A 19,267-nucleotide genomic window follows, 5' to 3' on the forward strand; every position below is an offset into this window, starting at 1 on the left:
ATATTTTAAAAAGTAATTTCATACAGTGGCTCTAGGCTTTATTACATTAGCCAGTTATAGGAAAATGTCTAGCTCTGTGGGCAAGACCAGGCCAGAATGGGCCCTGAAAGACTGGAACGCAATGACCTATTTTTAACCCTACAACCTGAATTTACCTGACTCCATAACTGTGAATGAAGCATGCAACTAAAAGTTAGTTTGGAATTTCTAAATTTCAGTTTGATTCTTAAGACACAAGAACTCTAAGGAAACTAGAAAACCTCTTGGAAATTATTTGCCTTCTGTTATGTGCCAAAACTCGTGCGAACATACAGTTTTATGATTTGTCTTGGTTAAGATTGAGTTTAGATTGGTGTAGCGTGGTGTGAGCTGATGTGTACTTGGTTGGTCTGGCCTGGTCTTGGCACAGCTCAGGCTGTGGTCTATGGGACTGGCCATCCTTGCCTAAATGCCCATGCTGAAAGCATGCAGCTCATGATGGAAGTGCTGGGTGGGGTCAGTCAAAACAATGTTGTAATCCAAACATGGGTGCCACACTCGGCCAAGGCCCAGCGAGACCTCTTTGACCAGGTTATGAACTGGATCGCCCTCCAGATACACCGGCTGGTCCGGGTCAAAGTCGATGCTCTCCTCAGACACAGTCAGGACACGAAGACTGGATCCCCGCAGCCGAGAGATTGCCACCAAATTATGAGACCACACAGTGTAGCCTGGAATGAGACATGGGCATACGTTGGACAAAAGCACAAATATGTACAGACCCGTTCCCAAAAATTTTAATATAATGGAAAAGTTTATTCATTTCCATAATTCCATTCAAAAGTAAAACTTTTGTAGATTATAGATTCAGGGCCCACAATTTAAACAATTTCTAGTATTTATTTATTTTTTACATAATTTGGGTTTCCAGCTCATAAAACCCATAAAATCAGGAATAAAAAAAATTGGAATACTGAAGAAATCTCCATGTACTTCTCAGTTTTTGTTGGAAAAAAAAAAAAGAAATTAGGGTCACAATAAATCAATCAAAATATGGTACTTTCAAAATGATATGTTAATCTTCAACACTTGGTTGGGAATCGCTTTGCTTTAATTACTGCCTCGATGCGTCGTTGCATTGAGGCAATCAGCCTGTGGCATTGCCTGGGAGTTATGGAAGCCCAGACTGCTTTGATGCTTGCTGTCAGTTCTTCTTTGTTTTTGGGTCTGGTGGGCCTCATTTTCCTCTTGATAATACCCGAGAGTTGGCTGGTCAGTCGAGCACTGTGATGGCATGGGCATCAAACCAGGTTTTAGTGCTTCTGGCGGTGGGCAGGGCCAGGTCCTGCTGGAAGATGAAATCTGCATCTCCATACAGATCCTCAGCAGAAGGAATCATGACGTCTTCTACAACATCCTGGTAGACTATTGCGGTGACCTTGGATTAAAGAAAGCAGAGTTGACCAACACCTGCACTGGACATTGTACCCCAAATCATGACTGACTGTGGATATTTTACACTGGATCTCAATCAGCTTGGGTTCTGTTCTTCACCCGTCTTCCTCCAAACCCTTGGACCTTGATTCCCGAATGAAAGGCACACTTTACTTTCATCGGAAAAGACGACCTTGGACCACTGGCCAACAGTCCAATCCTTCTTCTCCTGGGCCCAGTTGAGACGGTTCCTATGTCGGCTCAGGCTCAGAAGCAGCTTGAGCCGAGGAACCCGACAGTTCCGGGAGGATGCGTCTGAATGTGGGGGTTTTTAAAGCTGTGACTCCCGCCTCATTCCAGTCTTTCTGGATCTCTGCTAGATTCTTGAATCTTCTCTGTTTGATAATCCGCTGAAGCCCACGGTCATCTCTTTTGCTGGTGCATCTTCTCCTGCCACATTTTGTCCTGCCACTAGACTTTCCATTGTTATGCTTGTACACAGCACTCTGTGAACAGCCAACCTCCTTAGCTATGAACATTTGTGGCTTACCCATCCTATGGAGGGTATCAATGATGGTCTTCTGGCCAGTTGTCAAGTCTGCAGTCTTCCCCATATTGAACCCAACTGAAAAAACTGAACCAAACTGAAGCAATTTAATGACACGTGGGGAAACCGGTGCAGGTGCTTTGGCTTTAGTAGATGATTAGTGTGTGACACTCAGTTTAAAACATGTATGGCCTGCAAAATTTGTGCTGATTTCTTCACAGTATTCCAATTTTTTGAATTCCTGATTCCGTGGGTTTTATGAGCTGGAAGCCCAAATTATGTAAGAATAAACAAATACTTGATATTGTTTAAATTGTGGGCCCTGGATCTATAGTCTATGAAAGTTTACATTTTTTGAATGGAATTATGGAAATAAACTTTCCCATGATATTAATTTTTTTGGAAAGGTCTGTATTCTAAAATGCTGTAAAAACATCTTCGTTTTCTTTAACAAGTATTGTCTCACGGCTCATAATTTTTGTGTGCGGAAAAACAAACCCAGCCAAAACGTGTATGTACAGGGTAACGTTTTCACATGACTAAGACATTCATTCATTTTCCATACTGCTTATCCTCACTAGGGTTGCGGGCGTGCTGCAGCCTATCCCAGCTGACTGTGGGTGAGAGGCGGGATACACCCTGAACTGGTTGCCAGCCAATCGCAGGGCACATATAAACAAACAACCATTCACACTCATATGCACACCTATGGGTAATTTAGAGTCTTCAATTAACCTACCATGTATGTTTTTGGGATGTGGGAGGAAACCAGAGTACACGGAGAAAATCCACACAGGCACGGGGCGAACATGGGAACTCCACACAGGTGAGGCCGGATTTGAACCCGGGTCCTCAGAACTGTGAGGCAGATGTACTAACCAGTCATCCAACATGCCGCCATGGCTAAGACAATCAAACAAAAAAACCTTAATACTATAAAATTATTTAAGATACATTTTCAGTTCGTCCTCAAAAGTCAAAAAACCCATTTTGAAACTGAACCAAAGAGGAAAAACGTCTCTAAAATGTCACTCTTCAAACAGTTGTCAGGCACGTCGTCATTTCACACAAGACTTAAGTGTACCTCACCACGGCTCTGTTCAGCATTTTTGTTTTTCAGTTTGACTAACAATAGTTAGAAAAATAAGAATGTTAATTAGCGAGATACATGAGGGACATCTGCAATCTTCAACATCACCTAACCCACATAACCGTATCAGACTACGAGTACAAGTACTTAAATTTGAGTACTCGCCGATGCAGAGTACAGATACTTGAAATTGCAGGGCACATATAGACAAACAGCCATTCACTCCTAATGAGAATTTAGAGCAGGGGTGTCAAACTCATTTTAGTTCACAGGCCACATTCAGCCCAGTTTGATCTCAAGATGGCTGGACCACAATATTTGTGGCTTAAAAATAACAACTATTCCAAATTTTCCCCATTGTTTTTGGTGAAAATAATTACAAGTACTTTTCGAAAATAGTCACATTTATTAATTATTAACTTGTTGCAAATGTTCTTGCAAATCATATACAGTAAGCAATCTGAATTTTTTAACAAAAACGATTTCAACAGCAGTATGAATCAGTGAGCATGCATCATTCAGTTATGCATCTTTTGTAAATGTATACATAAAAATACAAGTTGTGGCAGTGCATGAAAAAAACAAAAAGGTTCCACCAAACCAACGTCTTTTGAACTGATGCTTTTGATTGAAATTTTGTAATTTGTGTCTTTTTCTACAGGAGTATTTAGTTTCACAGAACCTTTGTGCGAAGGTGGCACAGGCACTTTAGATTAGTGTGCTCCTGAAACTTAGATTTGTTTGGCCTTAACAAGTGCATCAATGTCATTTAAGTCAGAGGTCCCCAACCACCAGTCCGCGGACCGGTACCAGGCCGTGAGGCATTTGTTACTGGGCCGCAGAGAAAGAATGTCCAATTTTTATCATTTCTGTTGCATTGCAATTCGCGTGTCAATGTGTTTTATTTTGAAAATTGACCGGATCTTCTCCGCCGCACCAGCCGCGCGTCTCAATTGACACGTCGAGACTGCACAGTTTCCGGTCCCAGCCGGCTCGAACGATTCCGTTTCTGGTCCGAGCGGGCTGGCTAACGGCGGCAGAGCTCAAAGAACGAAATTATTTCATAAACTAATTCAGCTCATTACGTTTACAGAAAATATTTGGTCTTTTGAACGAAGTGATCGCGAACGAAACAACACGATATCAGGAGACCTACTTAAAATATGGGTTTATCGCAACTGTTAACTCTCAAGCACCAAGTCCGCTCTGATACAGATACAGTCGTAGGTTGCTGCTCGACACAGGGAGAACTACTTTTACGGAGTTAAAAGTCTACTCTCATTGAGGAGCTACGGAACTGCAGTCTGGTCTGGCTGTCTACAATAACTCCGACCCCCACTCCTGTATTGCGCCCACAGTGGACGCACCACGAATGGCAAAGGAGGAAGCAGAAGCTAGACAAGTATGTGCGTGTGTGTGTGTGTGTATATATACACATACACACCCACCCACACGCACAAGCGCCACCACAGCCGGTCTGCGAGAAAAATGCCGAATCCTAACCGGTCAGCGGTGCAAAGAAGGTTGGGGAACACTGATTTAAGTTATCAGTGCGCCCTCCAGTGGACAAATATAGAAACGACGGTTACTTTTACTGAAAAATAGCAGTGAATGTGTTCTCCATCACCAAGGGTTATATTGGAGCACCTGTCGGGCCAGTTCTGGCCTGTGGGCCGTGTGTTTGTAACAGCTGATTTAGAGTGTTCAATTAACCTTTCATGTATGTTTTTGAAATGTGGGAGGAAACCGCAGTACTCTGAGAAAACCCACACAGGCACAAGGAGAACATGTAAATTCCACACAGGAAGGGTGGAGCCCAGATACGAACCCACGACCTATGAACTGTGAGGCGGATGTGCTACCCAATCGTCCACTGTGCCGCCTCCATTATTCCCATGGGAAAAATAATTTGAAATCCAAACAAATCCGACAACTACCCGCTTTTTTGGAAGAGACTGCATTTGATTTCACAGGTTTCAATGCATAAGAAGCAGATGATCATGAACCCACCGTGAATTATAAGCACAGCCAACTGAGTACACCTCCAAGCCAAGAGGACCAATGGATCTTCGTTGCGATTGACACTGAGGTCTGGGAAATCCGGGTCATCCCTCAGTAAAAGGAAGTGTGTTAGGGTTTTGTTGTATTGCTGAGCGATGAGCTCCAGAGTGGTGTCGGTCACCAGTGTATTGTAACTGTCCAGGTGGATGCGCTCCAGTGGAAGGCTCGGCTTTAGCACTCCGAGGAGATCTCTGCTGCTGACCTCTACAACCATGATGTACACTCGCAGGTTGGCACTCACCCGTACCTGGGATTGACAGGAAAATTTGAGTGATGTCAACTAGCATCTCTTACAAAATATGACGCTAATAATCATTGGGGTTGTGGTAGATTCTTGCTTTACCAGCGCCTTCCAATCGTCCTCTGTGGCTGTCCCTTCTAAAGACTTGAATTCCAGGGTGGCGCCATTAAGCAGCAGGGACAAACGATGCAGCGGAGGGCGGTGTGGTGATGCCAGCAGACCACAAAGCTCAGATGTCAGATCAGAGAAATCAAGAGCCAGAGAGTGTAAAGCAGACAGACGGTCCAACTCAGATGGTGAGATGAGTGGACCTGTAGGGAAGGACAGCTTGTGGTAACAGTTTCTTATGGTATTAATTATAGCTATCAAACATAGTCTTGTTTTTTGAAAATGAGACTGCAATGCCTGTGCTGTTAGTTACATGTGATTTTTAGTGTTGAGGAACTATACTTTGCTTTTACACCTGCAAAACAATGCAAAGTCACACTCATACGTACCGAACTGGTGGTCAAGCAAACTGAGGTGCTGCAAAGTCTCAGAAGAGGGATTCGATAGGCATGCTAAGGAGGAGGGAGTCACCAGACCAAGCATGAAGCTACAGGACAACCACCTAAGCTGCCTACTGTGAGACAAAAACTCTCTCAACAACCGCTGGATCCTGCAGTGGTAAGAGAAAAGAGGGAGAAGTCTCATAGTTTTTAAATATCTTGACTTGACTTAAATCTAGAAAATGGTTTGTTGATGATGCTACTGTGGTATGTTAACAAGTGCCAGAGAAGTAACTAAACTGAACTGGAAATTTAGATTTGAATGTTTTAAGGGTCAAGAATAAACTTTGAAGGTGTGTTCACACCCAGGGAACTCCAATAGCGCCTAAGAGCCACAGAGATAATTTGTGGCTATATACAGGGGATATATAGAGAGATTTAAAATAAATAAATAAATACAAAATAAATTGAAAAAAATCTACACACCCCTATTCATTATTTCAAAACAGTTTCCACCATAATCTGCCCTATACCCTGTACAACTCAATTGAATAGAAAAACAAAATTTCAAGAGGGAAAGTAAAAATACACGACTGAAGTAATGTGCAAGCACAAGTGCGCACATACAGTGATAACTGTGATGCAGCTATGTTTAGAATTAACCAATCACATTCAAAATCATGTTAATTATAAGTCAGCGCGCACCTGTCACCGGTTTTAGTGCAGCTGGTTAACCCCATTCAAAATTCTGTTGTTCTAGCAGGCTCTCCCTGACATTTTTTCTGCTTTCTAGCAGAAGCCTGAAGCTTTTGTGTTAAAACTGACTGCTATTTTGAACTGCCTACATGTCATGTTTACGGGATGTGCCCAAACTATCGCAGACATAAAACTATGTAGGTCCTCCTCCATGGCACCAAGTAGCAATTTAGAGAAGGGCTTTAAGATGTATGCCTCTTCTTACATCCACAGATATGAAAAGGTATACGGCATTATTGTGGTTACGTTTTATGTGGTGTTAAAAGGTGTTTGCCTCATCCCAGGTTTCTTATTTTTTTGCATGTTTGTCACACTTAAATGTTTCCCATCATCATCCATCCATTTTCCGTACCGCTTCTCCTCATTAGAGTCACGGGCATGCTGGAGCCCATCCCAGCTGACTCTGGAAGAGAGACAGGGTGACCCCGAACTGGTCACCAGCCAATCACAGGGCACATTTAAACAACCATTCGCACTCACATACACACCTACGGGTAATTTAGAGTCTTCAGTTAACCTACCATGCGTGTTTTTGGAATGTGGGAGGAAACCGGAGTACCCGGAGAAAACCCATGCAGGCACAGGGAGAACATGCAAACTCAACACAGGCAAGGCCGGATTTGAACCTGGTCCTCAGCTCTGTGAGACATGTGTTAACCAGTCGACCACCGTTCCGCCAGTTTCCCATCATCAAACACATTTAAATATTAGTCAAAGACAACACAAGTAAAATGGGGGGTGTGGTAACTGTGGTTTATCAGACCTGAGTTTAATTTCTCTAGGACACCCAAGCCTGATACTGCCACACCGGTTCTCAATCAAGAAATCACTTAAATAGGACCTGTGTTAGAAATTACTGGCTGCATGCTTACACAACACTGCATACACTTTTATTTGATACATCCCATTACAGAAACACATCCAGATATCCTTCTAAACATATAATTACATTACACTTAGTCGCACAGACACAAACAAACGCACACCATATCAACATAGGGTTATAGAAAGTGGAGCACGCTCAGTCTCCGGGTGCCGCGGTTTCGGGGCGCGGTGGAAACATCGGACTGAATTTCCGAACGAACCCCAAACACCAGGCTGAAGCAAGGATTGGTCGGCGACTGCATGACGTCACGACAGGAAGCAGTTTTGTCCATAAAACAAGCGGACAAGAACCTTTGCGCTCGCTTTTCCATGGGCGTTGTTCTGAACAAAGTGGAGGAGAGCCCAGCGCTGAACCATTTCCAACCTTATTGTTTTACTTTGTATTTTTGAATAAATGGTTAATCTTTTCATCCGGCCTAATCATTGAAGTTTTACCTCAACCAGAATAAAAGAACCGGGCAATAAAGGTTTGTACGGCCGGCAGGTTATACGCGGGCCGTGACCTTTCTTTGTTCTCTTTTCTTAACCTCTAACACCTGCCTGACAAAGTCAAGTAGACCAAAAAAAAACTCAAAAGCTGCTAAGGGCCCCCAACCAGTTATTAGGTTTAGGGGGCAATCACTTTTTCCACACAGGGCCATATAGGTTTTGATTTTTTTCCCCTCTCTTAATAATAAAAACTTTCATTTAAAAACTGCATTTGGCGTTTACTTGTGTTGTCTTTGACAAATATTTAAATAGGTTTGATGATGGGAAGCATTTAGGTCTGTCAAACATGCAACAAAAAGAAATCAGGTCACATTAAATAAATCAAAATATTCAAAATTAAATTCAATACTTGGTTGGGAATCCCTTTGCTTTCATCACTGCCTCGATGCGACGTGGGAGGTCCTCTAAAACATTCTAGTAGACTGTTGCGGTGACCTTGGATTTCAAAAAATAGTTTACCAACACCTGCACTGGACATTGCACCCCAAATCATGACCGACTGTGGATATTTCACACTGGACCTCAAGCAGCTTGTGTTCTGTTCTTCACCAGTCTTCCTCGAAACCTGTGGACCTTGATTCCCGAATGAAAGGCACACTTTCATCAGAAAAGAGGACCTCGGACCACTGGCCAGCAGTCCAGTCCTTCTTCTCCTTGGCCCAGTTGAGACGCTTCCTACGTTGGCTCAGGCTCTGAAGCAGCTTGACCTCAGGAACCCGACAGTTGTAGCCCATCTCCCGGATGCGTCTGAATGTGATGGTTTTTGAAGCTGTGACTCCCGCCTCATTACACTCTTTTTGTATCTCTGCTGGATTCTTGAATCTTCTCTTGAATTCGCTGAAGCCCACGGTCATCTGGTGCATCTGGTGCATGCTGGTGCATGCTGGTGCATCTTCTCCTGCCACATTTTGTCCTTCCACTAGACTTTACATTGTTATGTTTGGACACAGCACTCTGTGAACAGCCAGCCTCCTTAGCTGTGAACTTTTGTGGCTTACCCTTCCTATGGAGGGTATCAACGATGGTCTTCTGGCCAGCTTTCTAGTCTGCAGTCTTCCCCATATTGAACCCAACTGAGACAATTAAACCAAACTGAAGCAATTTAATGACACCTGGGGAAACCTGTGCAGGTACTTTGAGTTTAGTAGATAATTAGTGTGTGACACTCTAAAACATTTATGGCCTCCAAAAATGGGCTGATTTCTTCACAGTACTCAAATTTTTAAATTCCTGATTTCGTGGGTTTTATGGAAGCCCAAATTATGTAAAAAAAAATAAAATAAAAAAAAAATAAAAAAATCTATACTTGAAATTGCGATCCCTGAATCTATAATCCAAGAAAGTTTAACTTTTTGAATGGAGTTATGGAAATAAACTTTTCCATGATATTACATTTTTTTAGGGGTCTGTGAGATATATATATATATAAAATTAGGCTTGGTGGACGACTGGTTAGCACATCTGCCTCACAGTTCTGAGGACCGGGGTTCAAATCCCAGCCCCGCCTGTGTGGAGTTTGCATGTTCTCCCCGTGCTTATCGGCCGATACCGATCACACCGGAGTAAAGTCTATATATTATATAAAGTCAGGGCTCTGTCTGGGCCATTCAAAAAAAAGTCACGGAGTTGTTCTGAAGGCACTCCTTTGGTATTTTAGCTGTGTGCTTATTGGACAGGTGATGAGCAGGGCCTGGTTTTCTCCACACATGCCACTTAGAATTAAGGCCAACAATTTCTATCTTGGTCTCATCAGACCAGACATTCTTATTTCTCACCATTTTGGAGTCCTTCAGGTGTTTTTTTTAGCAAACTCCATGCGGGTTTTTCATGTCTTGCACTGAGAAGAGGCTTCCGTCGGGCTACTCTGCCATAAAGCCCCAACTGGTGAAGGGCTGCAGTGATGGTTGACTTTCTAGAACTTTCGCCAATCTCCCGACTGCATCTCTGGAGCTCAGCCACAGTGATCTTTGGGTTCTTCTTTACCTCCCTCACCAAGGCTCTTCTACCCCAATTGCTCAGTTTGGCCAGACGGCCAGCTTTAGGAAGGGTTCTGATCGTCCCAAATGTCTTCCATTTCATGATTATAGAGGCCACTGTGCTCTTAGGAACCTTAAGTGCAGCAGAATTGTTTTTGTAACCTTGGCCAGATCTGCGCCTTGCCACAATTCTGTCTCTGAGCTCTTCAGGCAGTTCCTTTGACCGTATGATTGTCATTTGCTCTGACATACACTGTGAGCTGTAAGGTCTTATATAGACAGGGGTGTGGCTTTCCTAATCAAGTCCAATCAGTATAATCAAACACAGCTGGACTCCAATGAAGATGTAGAACCACCTTAAGGATGATCAGAAGAAATGGACAGCACCCGAGTTAAATATGAGTGTCACAGCAAAGGGTCTGAATACTTAAGGCTGTGTGATATTTCAGTTTTTCGTTTTTAATAAATCAGCAACAATTACAGATCGTTACGTCAATAAGGGGTGCTGTGTGTACATTAATGTGGAAAAAAATATATATTTTAACAAATGGCTGCACTATAACTAAGTGAAAAATTTAAGGGGGTCTGAAAACTTTCCGTACCCACTGTATACAGACAGATATATAGAGTATATGTACAATATACACAGACGTTTATTTTTATTTTCCCTCTCGAAAAATTATTATTATTTTTTAAATCAACTGGTTTCAGGCTAAATTAATGGTGGAAAAGTTTTGAAAGTATTTTTTCTTTTTTTTTTTTTTTAATATCCCAGCAACCTGGCATTTGAAGTGTGTTTAGATTGATTTTTCTTTTTTTTGTACAATTCCCAGTTACTGTCCTTGAGATTGGTTCAGTAGAGGAGGAACTGCAATTAACAGACCTTCAGACTTCTTGAAATACCATATTTGCTCTCTATGGTTGGATAAAACCAGAGCTGGCATTGTACCTTTAATAGGTTTGTTTGAAATGCAAATGCCTTACTCATTGATTTTCTTGTGGCCCTGGTCAATCTGGTGGAGGTTGGAGTTGTCCAAGAGTCCCTCCTGTTGGAGAGCACAAGTGTCGCCATATAGACGCAACTTCTGCAGGTTCCTGATGGAAAATGTAGGAAAACAGAAAAAGAAAACTTTAGTAACTGGAACTCCGCACTGCAGTATTCTACATAAGTCCTGTAAGTCTTATAACCAAGCTAGGAGACCAGTGATGAGGAGAATACTGAAATGTTGTGCTCTGCCTCTACAACAATAGATGTGCCTGCTTTTATTTTAAATAACAAAAATTGAGAATGTATAATGGCAAGGAACAGTAAACATACTACAGATGACTCTGACCATCTTGGTTGTCATTTTGTGCTCTCTACACAAACTTTGATCCTGAAAATTGCAATTAGCTTTTTCGCTACCATGGAGGCGATGATTAGTGCCAATGCATTGACACCAGAGGCAAAGAGAACTTTTGCTTTCGCGGCTTGGCATCCGGAAGGGCGTAATAAAATAGCGTGCACCAAGCAGCTGTTCAATGTGGACACGCAGGTATGTCAGACGCTGGATTCTCCTCCACACACAATAACCATAACAAACAGTGTAATGGGTGTAGTAACAAGTCAACGCTCAATGATTTTCGTAACAAAATACGGACGTTCCGTAACATTTGACAGCTCTGACTGACAGTGTCAGAGGTATCAAAATGACAAATTTAAAAATACTGTTACCGTTATGACAGGTTGCTGTGGTGTAGTGCAGTAGCTTCAAATGTATGGCCCGTGGGCCAGAACCAGCCCATCAGGTGTCCAATCTAGCCCGCAGGGATTGTTCTGTCTGTCAGGCAAGTTTTACTACATATATAAAAAGACTTATTTTGGAATGCATGCTTTAATTTTGACACAAGCACTGTAGAACCGGAAGTTTTGTGACTCCTGTGATGTGTGAAATGCAAAGGGTAGACCAACAACATATTAAACCATATGGATTTAGAATGGGATATCACTTAAAATCATATGAGAGTCAAGGCAGGTGAGCAAATACTTTTGGCAATATAGTGTATGTGAATGTGCTTGAGCCACGCTATGAAATCCCGTTACGCACCCACTTCAATGAGACGATTGTGCCACGTCTTTATGAGCCGGAAAAGAAAAACAATTATGGATGAATTATGCCGGGTATCGTCTGTTGCGCTCACCACAGACGGGTGGACTTCCAAGAAAATGGAAAGCTATATTGACTATAGACTTTACACCAATCTTATCGGCCTGATCGGTATCGGCCGATAATTAGCTTTTTATGCTGATCGTCTTTAATGTCATAACTTGCCGATCCGATCAAGTTCCGCAAAAGACATTTACTCTGCGACACCATCGTGTACGGTAAATTGGAATCCAAAAGCTAGTTTATTTTTTTTTGTAAATATCTGGCCACCAATAAAGTTATTTTTTTTTATTTATTTTTTTTTTTTAAACGGCAGAGTGGGACAGACAACACGTCTGAGACAGACAACATGTAATGCCTGGATCAGACTAGAAGACAAATTTGGTCTTTCACGATTGCACTATTTCAAGACTACTGCAATAAAATCTTGTATTCCAATACCATCGCATCCCGTTTTTTACGATCACTGGGCTTTATCTTGTCAACTCAAACGCGCCCGGATACACTCAATACCACGGCCACGACAACAACGATCGCGTCATGTGTATTATAAGAACTAAATGGGGAAAAACGTGTGTTGGTGCTCACCGGTGCTCAGGAGAGGACTTTAATTCAAGGATTGCTTGAGGTATGTTCACGTACTTTTAATACGATACGGCTCGCAAGCAGGCAACAGAACGTTATGTAGCCTAGCATGCTAGTGCTAGCACTAATGGTTGTACCGGCGTTCTGTCGAATCATGCTCTAAAGTTCTGGTGTGTGTGAAGTAATGTAATTACAATAATTTAATTACAGTAAGTTAGCACCCATTATTTCCGTCATGTTGTGACTGATTAGAATACATGACCTGACTAGAGCAGTGATTTCCAACCTTTATGGAGCCAAGGAACATATTTTACAATTGAAAAATCTCACGGCACACCAACAAACTAAAATTTCACACAAAGTGGATACATTAATTACTGTATGTACTTCCTGCCATCTAATAGAAGAGCATTTATTTGTTTCATCGGTCACTATGCCTCACTGGCTAAATAGATGAACAAAGATATATTTATTGTAAATAAGTTTTTAAGCAATTAAGTAAATGAACAAGTCATTTAAATAGACGCATTGCTCCATCTTGTGATTGGATTGGTGATCGGTTATCATTTTTTTAAACTCGTAGATCGGCCCCAAAAATCCTGTTCGTGTAAAGCCTAATTGACTGCTCATTACATCACAGCGTAGTGGGAGATGAGGAGGCCTGTGCTGCAGACACGCCCCTTCTTGTCGAGTCACACAGGGACAAATCTGGTGCAGGCACCAACAAAAGCAGTGGCTGAGTGGAAGCTAGAGAGAAATGCAGCGAATGAGTCAGATAGGGTGCTTTGCACATGCAGTAAAGGGGAGATGACTGCAAAGAGGTCTACACTATCCCCAGACAATGTGGACATCCTTCTCCATTTGAAAAATAATTGAAAATTATAAACTCAGGTATGCTTTTGTTTGCTTTCTTTTCTTCTCTCAATGACATGGACATTCATTCATCTTCCGTTCCGCTTATCCTCACAAGGGTCGCGGACGTGCTGGAGCCTATCCCAGCTATCTTCGGGCGGGAGGCGGGGCACACCCCAAACTGGTCGCCAGCCAATCGCAGGGCACACAGAAACCAACAACCACTCGCATTCACGGGAAATCTTGAGTGTTCAATTAATGCATGTTTTTGGGATGTGGGAGGAAACCGGAATGCCCGGAGAAAACCCACGCAGGCACGGGGAGAACATGCAAACTCCACACAGGTGGGGCCGGGGATTGAATCCCGGTCCTCAGAATTGTGAGGCAGATGTGCTGACCGTTCCCTCACCGTGCTGCCCATAAATGACAAGGATCATACAATAAATAAAAGTTGACAAACTTTTATTTATTGTAAAAGTGACAAAATGTATGCCATCTGATTTTGAGCAGTGACAATGCCCAAATGCTTTTGAGTACAACATACCTGTACATTTATTTTTTTTTCCATCCAAATTTGGCAGTTTTTCGGGCCTCTTTAGTCTGTTAAGGACACTATACCTCTGTGCCAAATGTTTATTTGTTTAAGTGCAATTTTTGCGATCAGAGTGTGTCTGATTCATTTATATTTTGAATTTATCTATTGTATTTATCGTTCTACATTACAATGCCAATTATATCAGTGGCATAAAAAAAATACTATCATTTATCATGATAGTCTTTGGGAAAATATATCATCCTAAAAAAATTGCCATCATGGCAGGCTGAAACAATATAATGAGAGAGCGCAAGAGCAATTGATGACAAAAAAATATTGTACAAATAAAAATCTGCATTACAGCGGGGCCGCAAAGCTGTATATGTACATGTGCACACTGGGACTCAAGTTCTCAAAAGTTCAGAAATCCAGCTTTTATTTCATGGTATTTTCATCTAGATGTGTTAAACAAATAAGGACAGAGCACCTTTTGTTTGAAGCTACCCACTTTTCAAGTGAGCAAAGGTATTGGAACAGACATTATTAAATTAACTGAAAGTGAATAATATTTCATGATTCTTTTTGCTGATGAGTGGTTTGGATCTTATGGTTTGGCCTGTATTTCTTCTCTCGAAGTCTTGTTTGAACAGTGGATTGTGATACCTTCACCCCTGCCTTGTGGAGGTTGGCAGTGATGTACTGACTGTTCTCTTTGGCTGTTTCTTCACAGCTCTCAATGTTTCTGTCATCAACTGCTGTTGATCCCTTGGCTGACCTGTTCGATGTCTGTTGCTCATTACACCAGTAGTTTTTTCTTTTTCAGGACATTCCAAATAGTTGTATTGGCTATGCCCAATGTTTGTGCAATAGCACTGATCGATATTCCCTCTTTTCTTTAGCTTCAAAATGGTTTGCTTTTCTTCCATAGACAGCTCTCTGGTCTTCATGTTTGCTTAACAGTAAATGCAGTTTTCACAGGTGAAAGCCAAAGCCAAAAACAAGTACTTTGTAATATTTAAGCAATCAATCTAAAAGGCAACACCTGAGCCATCAGTCACATATTAAAATACATTTGCTCACTTGAAAAGTGGGTGGATTCAAACAAAAGGTGGTCTGTCCTGAGTTGTATAACACATCTAGATGTAAATACCATGAAATAAAAGCTGGAATTAGCTCATATTAATCTTTTGATCTAAAACCCAAATGTCTTCAGAATATAGCAAAAACAAAGGAATGGACCTTGCTATTCCAATACTTTTGAAGGGCACTGTCTTTACTCATATCAGCTAAAGTGCTGCTTGTTATCAAGTGAGTGGAGCCTCCTGCTGCCATACATCACTCGTTTCTCAAGTTTGAGCTCACAAGTCAAAGCAAAAACTCGGCCATTCGATGGCTCGTATCTGTGGTCTTTCAGCCAGTCAGGCCAGGCCCGCGGAGTCTAATTGAATGGAGTCAAGCCTAATTGACCTAAAACAGGAACATTTTAATCTGATTTCATGTCAGACAGGCGGGGGGGAATGACTATCTGCTGTTGGTGCTGTGCGCACCTTGGCGTCTTATGGGGAGTGTGGTGCGACACATGGATGGAACTACATGTTTGCAGTAAGCTAAAAAAAATATACAAGAATGTCACGATAAAACAACTTGTTTTTCACAGATTAGGAAGAATATATGCCTCTCAGTAGTGTTATATTACCTGTCTGTCTGTGTTACTACGGAGTTAATTCTAGGGAGCCTGTTAATTGGGTTTTCCATTAACTGTTAGCATTCAGCTGGCAATTTCTAAATCGATCAGGCATTTCTTGAATTTAAATATACAATGTGTCATTCTTTTTAGTTTTACAGTAAACTACACCTAGGGTGTCATTAAACTGTGTAAAGCACGCTCAGGGAGGGTAGGGACTGAGTGAGTGAGTGAGTGAGAGAGAGAGAGAGAGAGAGAGAGAGAGAGAGAGAGAGAGAGAGAGAGAGAGAGAGAGAGAGAGAGAGAGAGAGAGAGAGAGAGAGAGAGAGAGAGAGAGAGAGAGAGAGAGAGAGAGAGAGAGAGAGAGAGAGAGAGAGAGAGAGAGAGAGAGAGAGAGAGAGAGAGAGAGAGAGAGAGAGACTCACAAACAGTCTTATATTATACCGGTACTAAAAATACTCTGAAAAGTTACATTGTTTAATATATAAAAAAAAGCTATTACTATTACATTTGGCAAGATCTTTGTACCTTTGGATTATTTTGTCACTCAGTGACATTCAAAATGTCAGAAAATGAAAAGAGAAGATCTTTTTCCCACGCTCTCGGTCATCTGAAAATCACGTGATCGATCCCGATTTTCAATCATGTGATTGGATCGGGACATCCCTACTCGTCAGGTTACAGATGGTGTGACATTTGAGATCATTTGAGTGGAGATGAAGCTGGATTTCATGTTTTAAATATTTTGGGCCGTACAGTGTATCCTGCTAGATCATGGTTCATTGTTTGTCTGCGGTCCATAAAAGCATCAAAAGATTCAGAGAATCTGGAGAAATCTCTGCATGTAAGCGGCAAGGCCGAAAACCAACATTGAATGCGGCACCACATTCAAAACCAGCATCATTGTGTAAAGGATATTGCCACATGAGCTCAGGAACACTTTAGAAAACCATTGTCAGTTAACACAGTCCGTCACTACATCTAAAGCGAAAGCCATATAACAACAACACCCAGAAACTCCATCAGGTTTTTTTTGGGACCAGAGCTCATCCTGGGTTGGGTGTAAAGCATTTTTGAGTGGTGGCCCAACAGCCAATTTGTGGTGGCCCTGTCAGAATCTGTACTCCCTATTTTAGGGATTATTTTGTATTTAATGTCTTTATACTTTATTATTTAAGCCCCTTTTAAGAAATGATTAGTGTAATTGCATTATGGCAATGACTGTACTCATCTCACTAAAAACAAGGCATTGCAATTGCAGCGATTGATAATGCTTAAAAGAATAAATCAATTACAATATTAAAATATTCGCAATAACATTCCAACAATGCTTTATCTTGTGTCTTGATGTTGTGCACACTATGTATAATTAGGGGTGCTCTGATCAGTGTTTTACGCTGCCGATTCCGGAATCGCTAATCATTGAGTGGGATCTGCAGATCAATCAGATCGCGAGACCTCTAGTATTAGGGTTGCAACAGACAAAAAAAACACATGGTTTGGATCGTGTCACGGTTTTGAGTCACAGATCAGATCGTTTTTCAGATCAACAAAAGAAAGAAGACTACAAGTATAACTTTGTCCTCCATTTATTTTGTAGAACACTTTTGCCCATTAAATAAAAACAGCATTCAACTCAAAATGTCCAATGTGGTCATTTAACTTATGACAATAAGTCCAAAAGAAAAGGCATGATACCTTCTTCTTTTAAACATGGGCTGTGAATTAAAAAAAACTACTTCGTGCAATTTAAGGCATATCGTCCTTTAAACATTGAGAATACATTTTAAAAGACTTCTTGATAATCACAGCTTCATTGGCAGTTATTCATTTCTGTGCTTCTCTCTAATTCTGTCAGTTAGATTACTTACTCCACTACAATGACCTATGCTGTGACATTGCTTTTTATTGCACTCTGATAATCATTTTCATGTCCCTGGTTACGACTTCAAGAGTGTACTAAGGAAACTTGGCAGAAAGCTTGGACAGTGGCTGGGTTCCTCCATTGGAACCGCTGAGGTTGAACAAAATCTGCCCCAAGCAGGTTAAAAACGCTTCTTATTTCTTATGCTTATTATTGAGCAATTTAGAGCTCGTTTCCTCTCACATCCCAAAAACATGCATGGTAGGTTGAGTGAAGACTCTAAATTGCCCGTAGGTGTGAATGTGAGTGCAAATTATTGTTTAAATGTGCCCTGCGATTGGCTTGCAACCAGTTAGATGTGTACCCCGCCTCTCGCCCAGAGTCAGCTGGGATAGACTCCAGCACGCCCGTGACCCTAATGAGGAGAAGCGGTACAGAAGATAAATAAAATGAATGAATGAATGTTGTCATGTTAAGTACTTTATAATTTCTGCTGCCTCTTGTCTTTTGAAAAGGAGATTTTCCCTCTCAATAAGCTTTTACCTGGTTAAATAAAGGATTAAAAAAAATGTAAAATATGGCCACCCCTCGAGCTGTTGCACTGTGATGTGAGACCTTTATCCAGCAATAAAATGATGCTGAAAATCGCTGAAGTCAACTGCTGCCTGAATGTTGATCACGTGTGCCGGTGTGGTTATGGTTTATAAACAGTTAAGGTTCTGATGTGTGTGTGTTCCCCACATAACACACACACACACACACCTCCGAACTCTACATTTTAATGATGTTGCCCTGGTCGAGTGAGCTTTAACTCCAGCCCTTAGCTTGCTAGCTCGTTTGAGCGCAGGCTAGCGAATGTAATATACAATTAACTTTCCCTTTGTCCCAGTTGTGCGCGTCTCTGGAGCAAACACCGTTTTGCCCTTTGCCAGTGGCTTGCACAGTCATGTTGAAAAAGGAGGGGGCCAACCCCAAACTGTTCCCATATAGTTGGGAGCAATGAGTTGTTCAAAAGCTCTTGCTCCTGCTGAATCCTTCAGAGTTCCTTTCATTCATTCATTCCCAACATTTTGGACAATTCCAAGCTCCCAAATTTGTTGGAATGACTCTTCACCAATGCACAAAGCAATGTCCATAAAGACATGGATGAGACTTTGGTGTGGATAAACTTGACTGGCCTGCAGAGAGTCCTGACCTCAACCTGCTAAGACAACTTTTGGATGAATTAGAGAGCAGACTGCGAGCCAGACCTCCTCCAACATCATTATGTGACTTCACAAATACGCTTCTGGAGGAGTGGTCAAAAAGTCCCGACACACACTCCAAAACCTTGTGGAAAACCTTTTCAGAAGAATTAAAGCTGTTTTAGTGGTAAAGGGTGGACTGACGTCATATTAAACCCTATGGATTGAGAAGGGGATGTCACTTCAGATCATATGTGGGTCAAGGCAAGTGAGCGAATACTTTTGACAATATAGTGTATGTACAGTGGGTACGGAAAGTATTCAGAACCCCTTAATTGTTTCACTGTTGTATTGTAGCCATTTGCGAAAATCATTTAAGTTTATTTTTTCCCTGATTAATGTATACACAGCACCCCATATTAGCAGAAAAAACGGAATTGTTGAAATTTTTGCAGATTTACTAAAAAAGA

The 19,267-nt window shown here is 41.6% G+C and overlaps 1 protein-coding gene across 1 annotated transcript in view; it reads right to left on the bottom strand.

Annotated features, from left to right (window-relative positions):
- Nucleotides 1-19,267, bottom strand: part of LOC133487346 (F-box only protein 33) — a 26,140-nt gene continuing 6,873 nt past the window's right edge. The window contains exons 2-6 of the mRNA XM_061793748.1: nt 10,931-11,041; nt 5,850-6,010; nt 5,455-5,663; nt 5,061-5,358; nt 1-710 (exon numbers count right to left, since the gene is read on the bottom strand). Coding sequence (XP_061649732.1) covers nt 445-710; nt 5,061-5,358; nt 5,455-5,663; nt 5,850-6,010; nt 10,931-11,041 — 1,045 coding nt within the window. The 3' untranslated portion in view covers nt 1-444. The remainder of the gene's footprint in view (nt 711-5,060; nt 5,359-5,454; nt 5,664-5,849; nt 6,011-10,930; nt 11,042-19,267) is intronic.

The sequence above is a fragment of the Phyllopteryx taeniolatus genome, chromosome 13 (assembly GCF_024500385.1).
Source record: "Phyllopteryx taeniolatus isolate TA_2022b chromosome 13, UOR_Ptae_1.2, whole genome shotgun sequence".
Taxonomy (NCBI): Eukaryota; Metazoa; Chordata; class Actinopteri; order Syngnathiformes; family Syngnathidae; genus Phyllopteryx; species Phyllopteryx taeniolatus.